The sequence below is a fragment of the Melopsittacus undulatus genome, chromosome 11 (assembly GCF_012275295.1).
Source record: "Melopsittacus undulatus isolate bMelUnd1 chromosome 11, bMelUnd1.mat.Z, whole genome shotgun sequence".
Lineage (NCBI taxonomy): Eukaryota > Metazoa > Chordata > Aves > Psittaciformes > Psittaculidae > Melopsittacus > Melopsittacus undulatus.
The window spans coordinates 3,800,181-3,807,560 of NC_047537.1; the positions used below are offsets into that span (position 1 = coordinate 3,800,181).

General features: G+C 61.9%; 1 protein-coding gene across 1 annotated transcript; it reads right to left on the minus strand.

Annotated features, from left to right (window-relative positions):
* Positions 1 to 245: 245 nt before the first annotated feature.
* On the minus strand, positions 246 to 5,771 carry LOC117436782 (formin-like protein 5). The gene is made up of 2 exons (XM_034067393.1): positions 3,635 to 5,771; positions 246 to 950 (listed from the first exon to the last, which is right to left on the minus strand). The coding sequence occupies exons 1-2, from the start codon at positions 4,037 to 4,039 to the stop codon at positions 660 to 662; spliced, it is 696 nt and encodes a 231-aa protein (XP_033923284.1). The 5' UTR covers positions 4,040 to 5,771; the 3' UTR covers positions 246 to 659.
* Between the last annotated feature and the right edge of the window lie 1,609 nt (positions 5,772 to 7,380).

Here is a 7,380-nt window from a genome sequence, read left to right on the forward strand (position 1 = left end):
GGATAGAGCCGGGGGATCAGTTCCTTCAGTGAGCAGAGGCTGTTCTGGCAGCAGAGAGGATTTCACTACGAAACATTAGCGCTGTGCAGCATTTCTGCTTCTTCGGCTAATTGAGGTTAAAAATTTAGTCTTGCGGGCTTCACAACTGTATTTTCCCATTTTAAGAGCAGCATTTTAATATCAATAGTTTAATATATCTTACTAATATTTTAATATCACATTTTCCTAATTAACCACACTGTTTCTTCGCATCTTTGATAGCAAACTTTCTTCCCAAACAAAGGCAGGGAAAAGAATCTCAAGCATAAAAGGTGTCCAAACCAAAATGTAAAATATATTGCATGCTGTCTGGTGATAGCTTGAGATCAACGAATTGGGGTTTCCTGGTTTGCCTGTGTTCTGCTGTGAAATTTCTCCATGTGATAAAGGCAACCTAAATGCGTGTGACCCCTAATCCTATCACCACACCAACTTTCACAGCTGAGGAAAACGGGACGTGGGAGCCCCTTTAACGTGCTGTATTGGCCTCCCGAGTAATCTTATAACCTGTCATATAAAAAACATCAACGTACTCAGTCTTCCCTCGGTTTTATGAGCAATGGGTTTATTCCTTGACACCAGTAAAAATTAAGACCCGGGCGCTCGTATGCTGTCGGTGTTTAAGAATCTGTGCCCAGCCTGGGTGCCTGTCCCGGTAGAGCCCAGCTTCGCAGCCGTCGAGGTGCTGAGACAGGGGTCCAGCACAACCGGCCTGGGGTTGCCTCCTCCGCTGAGAAACTGCAGAGCCCACAGGGAACGGGGGCAGACGAAGCTTTCTTGCCTCTCCTCCTCTTCCTCCTCTCGCCATTTCGAGCCCGGCGGTTCGGGGGTACTGAGAGGGGTTCGGGAGGTGCGAAGCTAAAGCTCGGCAGCGGTGTCACAGCCCTGCCGCTCTGATCCCAGTGCTGCAGCTAAAATCAGAAACGCAAATTCATTTATCGATTAGTTGATATGACGGCTGGCTTGGCGTTGTGTGGGTATTTGTGTGTGTCTGTGTGTGTGTGTATTTTAGGTTTTGTTTTGTTTTAAATTGGGCTTAAACAATGCCACTGGTTAAACAAGACTTCAAACTCGCTTTATGTGGAGAAGGGACTGAGCACATAAATCAGAATGTATACTTTGAAGCTCTCGGCTTCAAAAGCCCAGCACCTCCGGCCGGGGGTGACACGTTACCCCCTGAACTTTCGGGGAACGGAGCTGCGTCTGAACGCGTTCCTTTTCGCAAGATCTCATCGAAAATCAGGGGTCGGGGTTGTGCACCCGCCATTCCCGTTACCGGCTCCTCACCTAGGCTGAGGGGTGTCCCGAATCCGTGCTACGTATCACTGCTTCGGCACATGCTTATCGGTAACCGGCTGCTTTCGGGGAAACACATTTCCCCGTGTATTGTGCAAACGCTGAACCCCGAGAATAGGCGGGGAGTCTCCATGGGAAGAGCAGAACAGGGGCTGGGGCTGTGAGAGAGGGACGAGCTCCATCGCCCTCCGGCTGTTGTCCCCCGTTTTCCCCGTGCACCCAACATGCAACCGAGGTAAACCCAGCGAAAATGCCACGGATTGCTCATTCTGATCCAAAATGGAAACGCTAAAATAATTAGAGGAGCAAATCTGTAGTGCGGAGGGGGGTGTCAAATTGGCTCATCTGTCATTGTCTAAATGAGGCTGAGGGCGAAAGTGTTTATTGTTCGTGATAACCTTTGAGCCCGGGATCAGAGGATTTCTTTTAGGAAAACACCTTTAGAAGGGATTCCTCCTCAACCCGATGCCACAGCTCAGTTTATGTAAACTCACGTCCCGAGATAACTAGAAATAGCAAGCTTTGTGCCTATTGATCATGGGAGAAATAATCATCGCGCTCTTCCGTTCCCGCCGGTGTTCCAGAACGGGGTATGGTCGGGGGCAGCCGAGGGGAAAGCGGCGAAGGCCGCTGGGGCCGAGAGAGCGCAGTCCCCGCATCCCCGGGACCTCCAAGGGCGACTCCGGTCTCGTCTTGCCAGCACCCGGAGTGTCAGATGAGAACGCAGACATGCGACAGGGAGAGGGGACAAGGAAATGCTGCCAGAAGAGCCCGCAGCCGAGTGTGCATCTTCAGGGTGATCAGCTGGCATCAGGTGAGGACATGTCACGCCGGGGAATTACATCACGCAGCCACCCTGTAGGACAAGCTGCCGGGCATGTGTGCGAGGAGCTGGGGACAGGAGCCTGTAAGCAAGATGGGGCTGAAGTGGGGAGAGGCGGGGGGGGGGGATATCTCTCCCCGGCCCCCCCCCCTCCCCCCGCAGGCTCTTCTGCCCTTGGGTATTCTCAGCGTTCGTCGAATCTTATTGCGCCTCAGCATTTTGCTTCCTTCTTGCTCGCATGTGCTCAGTGTCCCGAAGCGGACACTTCTAGCCCCGCACTCCCCAAAGGCAGTGCGATAACCACTGACACAACCCAGGCAGGAACGGTTACAGCGCGGCTCATTCGCAGCTTCTGATGTGTCCCCACTTGACGCGATCGTTGTCTATTTACAAAGGCGGTTCAGGAGAACGCCGCAGAAAAGCCCAATCGGATAATGTAACACCATTACCCACCTAAGGCGTTTTCTGCCAGCTATTAATATCTTTACGTAGAAAGCTGCACCGTCTGCAGGCAAAGCCCTCTCCTCTTCCCCTCCGAATTCTTTGGTTTCCGTTCTCCTTTCAGAAGCACCGGGCGGAGCAGCCGCGCAGGGGGAAGCGGGAACCGGTCCATCCTGGTTACCGGGGCCGCCCTCGGGACAGGACCGGAGGGGATGCTCCAGTGGGGGCGAGGGGACAGCACCGGGGCAGAACAGGGGATCTGGACCAGCGCCGATCTGGAGGACGCTGCCTCTGGTCCTGGCCGCAGCCTGCCCGCGGGTAGCGCTGTGCGGGGGCTGAAGGGGCCCTCCGGCGGACCCATCAGGGCCGGTCATCTGCACGGCCCTGGGTAGGGCCGGCTGCTTTGCACGGCACGGAAGGCGGCCCTGCCTGGGCCACGCACCCGTACCGGGACTCTAGGTGATCGGGGAGGGGAGAAGCGGCCGCTGCGCCCGGAGGGAGCGGGGATGCGCTGCGCAGTGGCGGCCAGTGAAGCTGGTTCCGATGGGCCCCGGCACGGTGGGGAGGGAGAAGAGCGGCTCAGACTGGCCACGCTGTCGTCGGCACGACGAGGGTAACGTTAGTCGTAAGCGAGGGACTGCCCAGCCCCAGGAGGAAACGAGTTCTCGTTGTTGGAATTCGGAGATTTTTATTTTCCTGAAAATCGAGTCGTTTTTCGATTTCTAGATTAAATAGATAGAACTGATGCCGCGGCGCGTTTGTTAAGCAGAGGAACTCCCCTGCGGGCTCCTCCAACGGGACCCGCTCCCCGCCGCCGTAGGACCAGCGGGGAGCCTGCCCGGCAGCCTGGCGCGGCCGTCCGCACGGGCAGAGCAGGCTCCGGCCGGGGTTCTCGCCGCCGCTCCACAGCACAGTGCCGGGCTGAGCGCTCCGCCGTGCCCCTCGGGGCTGAGCCGCTACCGCCGGTCAGCGAGGCCCGAGCTTGGACCGCGGTCAGCGCAGTCCCCGTGCTCCCGCCCTGGCCGCCCCACGCACCTGCCAATTCGCGGGAGAAAACGCGAAGGTTCGGGGTCGCCGCGTCCCTTCCCGTCCCTGCGATGCACCGCCCCGTTCACGCCCGTGCGGGAGAGGCGGCTCTCCTGAGCGGGTCTCGACGGGAGCGCGTCTGCGGCAGGGACAGCTCCGGGACCGGCCGGACGGGGCTCCCAGTCCCGGCCCGCTCCCCTGGGGCACCTGCCGGGACACCGGCACCGGCTCGGGGCCGCAGAACCTTCGGGCTTCGGCGAGGGTCCCGGGTGGGGGGCGCCGCCGCCCCCTCCCGCTGTCGGCCGGCGGGGCCGGTGCGGCGTCCCCGCAAGATGAAAGGCGGCGCTCGGAGGCGCGTCCCGCGCCGGCAGGTCCCGTCCCCCGTCCCTCCCCCCCCCCCCAGCGGGTGCACATGTCAGAGTTCACAGACCTGGCTGCTGCCTTTACAACACTGAGCTGTAAAAGAGCGGATATTAAACCCGTATAATGGATCCAGCTCCAAGGAGACGTTAAATTTCCCAGTGAAACGAAGGTATTTGCCCTGAACTGGGAAAAGCCCCCCCAGCCCCCGGGCCCGGGAACCCGTGGAGCCGTCAGGGCCTGGTGGTAAACCCTGCCCCCAGCCCTGCACCTGGCACCGGCCGCCGCGGGGGCACATGTGCGCACCACGCCACTGCCAGCCGGGCCCGGCCTGCTCCGGCCTCCCCGTCTAGGCCCGGCCCGCGGCTGGAGCTCACGGAGCCCCCGGAGAGGAAAGGGTCACGTCGGCATCGGTGGTGCTGCACTTAGGCCCGAGCCGGACCCCATCCCGATGTCCACGCTGCTTTTCCTGGCCTCTGCCGCCTGCACGGTCAGAGCGCGACGGCATCTCCGCAGCGCTACCGGGCGAGGGACGGTATTGCTCCGGCCACCGGGGACGAGCCGGAAAGCGAGGCCAAGGGCAAGGGCTGCGCCGGGCGAGCTGGGAGCGGGCGACAGGGCGCCCGGTGAGCGCCGCCGGTGCAGCCCTTCTCCGCGGGCGCGGCTCCTGCGCGCCGAGCCCGGCGCCGGGCGAGCCATGGCCCACGGCGAGAGGGAGGACAGCGCAGAGCCGCGCCTGTCGCTGCAGGACGCACCGTGCTGCGGAACGGATCCTATGGGGCCACGGTGCCGAGGCCAGATCCCGGCTCCCTGGGGCGAGGGGTCCGAGACCTCCCGTTCCCGCAGCAGCACGGTGAGGCGCTCCCTCGGTGGAGCGGGACGCGGAGCCCAGAGTCTGTCTGCCGAGCTGCCCTCAAAAATCCGCTTCAGAAAGATGAAGGCGCATGCAAATGTGTGGCGCCTCCTTGCTTGTGCCTTTAATCATGGTAAATTGACTCTAGTTCCTCCAGGCCCCCCGAAAATGCACCGCACCGCAGCAGAGCTGGAACTCCCAGCGCGCCGCGCACCCGCACCCGCCGCCACCTCGGGGCGTCTGGCGCGGCCCCGGCGCCCCGTGAGATCCCGCTCTCTCAGCACTTTTCCTACTCAAAAGCTGCCGTGAAGGGAGCAGCGCGCAGAGATAGCATCAGCCTGCCTGTATCAAAGAGACCCTGCTTAATTAAAATACCGGCTCCGTGTTCGCCGCCTTCTACGCGGCGCGGCCTCCGACCGCTCAGCTCCGGCTCCGCTCCCCCCGGGATTGTGCGGGGGTTCCCGGCTCCCCGGGCGGGGGTCGAGGTGTTTGAAGGGCTGCACCGGCACCGAGTGCGGCCCCGGCTGCCCCCAGTCCACTCTCGCCATCCACCGGCTGCTTTTCGCTGGGCGCTTAGGAGGCCCCGGCCCGGTCACCGGCTCCGTGAGGCTGCCGGGCGAGCTGGCCCAAAGCGCAGCCGGTCTGGTGGACAGGCCTATCCCCGAGGGGACTCTGCGTGGTTCATGGCGAGCGTTTGTTTGCGCTACTGAGCAACAGCCCGATAATTTATTGTTATTGTTATTAGTAACTACACTTTGCAGCTCGCTTACATTTGTCCTTCCGAAGGAGGGAGAGCGACTGAATCAGTCATCGCCGAGCACAGCCGCCGACCGCTCTTCCCTGCGGTGACGGCTCCGGAGCCGTCGGCGAGGAGCCCCCGGGGGCTCGGTCGGAGCCGCAGGCTGCAGAGCCGTTGTTGGCAGCGCCCGGTATGGGAGGTCTCCATTCCGGTTGCTGCACCGGAGACGAGCTCAGGCTCTGTTCACCGTGTGGTCGGCCCGGTGTCCCCACGTTCTCTTAGCGCTGCCCACTACGGCGGGCTCACGGGCAGCGATGTTTCGCAGTAGGCCGTTGGCAGGCGGGGAAGGTGCAGAGTCCAGCTGTGAGTGAAGAAAATAGAACAAAGTGAGAAGGGACACCCCCCCCGTGGCTGCCCTGCGGTTCTCACCCCGCGCCCTGCCGTCGGGGTGCCGCGGACAGAGCCGGAGACCGGCGGCCGCGCAGCAGCCAGAGGCCGGTCCACCTCTTCGTGGGGAGGGCAGCGCTGCCGGCTTGTGGCCGGTGCAGCTACCGGGATGCACAGCCCCGCGGGCTCTGCTCGCCCCGGCTGACCCCAACCCTGCTCCCGGCCCAGCCCCGCCGCACCCGCGGGAGCCCCGGCCGTGCCGCCGCACGCCGGCAGGGGGCAGGCTGCGCCCGAGCCCCGCCGCACTGGGCAGCAGGGCCGGGGTCAGCCGGGACGGGCCGGGCCGTCCACTGCCCTCCCCGACGGGATGCATCCGCACCCGCGCATCAGGCAGCGCACCCACGGGCTGCACTGCTGGCCCTGCCCTCACCGGCGCGGCAAACAGCGCAGCCTCCGGAGCTCCCCGCCGGACGCAGGCTCAGAGCTCAGCGCAGCACCCCTGGTCCCACAAGGGACGGTGAGATCGATACCATGGGGAGCCCGAGCTGTGTCCGGCGGGGCTGCCCGCAAGCAGGGAGCCGGGGTTACACGTGGGAGACGGCAGCAGGGGTCTCTGCACCGGGGCCGGCAATGCTCACACGGAGACACAGGGACTTCCTCTGTTCCTGCTGTCGAGCCTCCAGCGGCCCCGCGCTGTCCCGAGCACAGAGAGGCGGTTCTGTCACGCACACATCTGCAGACCCACAAAGTAGGGGGGCTTTCACCGCGAGCCCTCAGCTGAGCTCCCGCAGCTCTCCCCGAGGCTCTGGCACACGCATGGATGCAACGGGCGGGATGAGGGGAAGGGACGCCCTGTCCCGCCTGAGCGACACCGGCCGCGGCTGAGCTTGGGCAGCAGCACTCAGACAGCGGCACCGGCCGCCGGCTCCCGGAGGCTCAGCTATCCAGTACTTGTCCCGGTGTTCCGTTCTCCCCGCCTCGTTTAGGGGATGCGGAGCTGTGGCTGGCTGCGTTCCTCGCTCGAGTCTCAAAATTAAACCAAAACACCTCAAAACAAAAAGATTTGCCTTGCAAATCAAGGGAGAATTAGAACGAAGCCACGGGGAGGTGGGGTTGCGTTACTCTTGGTTTGGTTTAATTTCTGTGATGGTTTTGCGCGTGGGTGTTTTAATTGTATTTTGTTTTTCGTTAAAAGCACTATATAAACCGAATATAACACCTCATCGAATTGTTCTCGGGGAAGAGGCAGGTATAATAATTATCCGGTGCAGCGTTCGTACACACACACAGCAAGAAACAACAAATCTTTGGTGTGATATTTGCGAGTAAAAGCCTACGAACAAAGATGGAATTATTGCTGCGGGTGCGATCTGGGAGGGTTCCCGCTCCGCTCTCCACGGCCCCGCCGCACAGCTC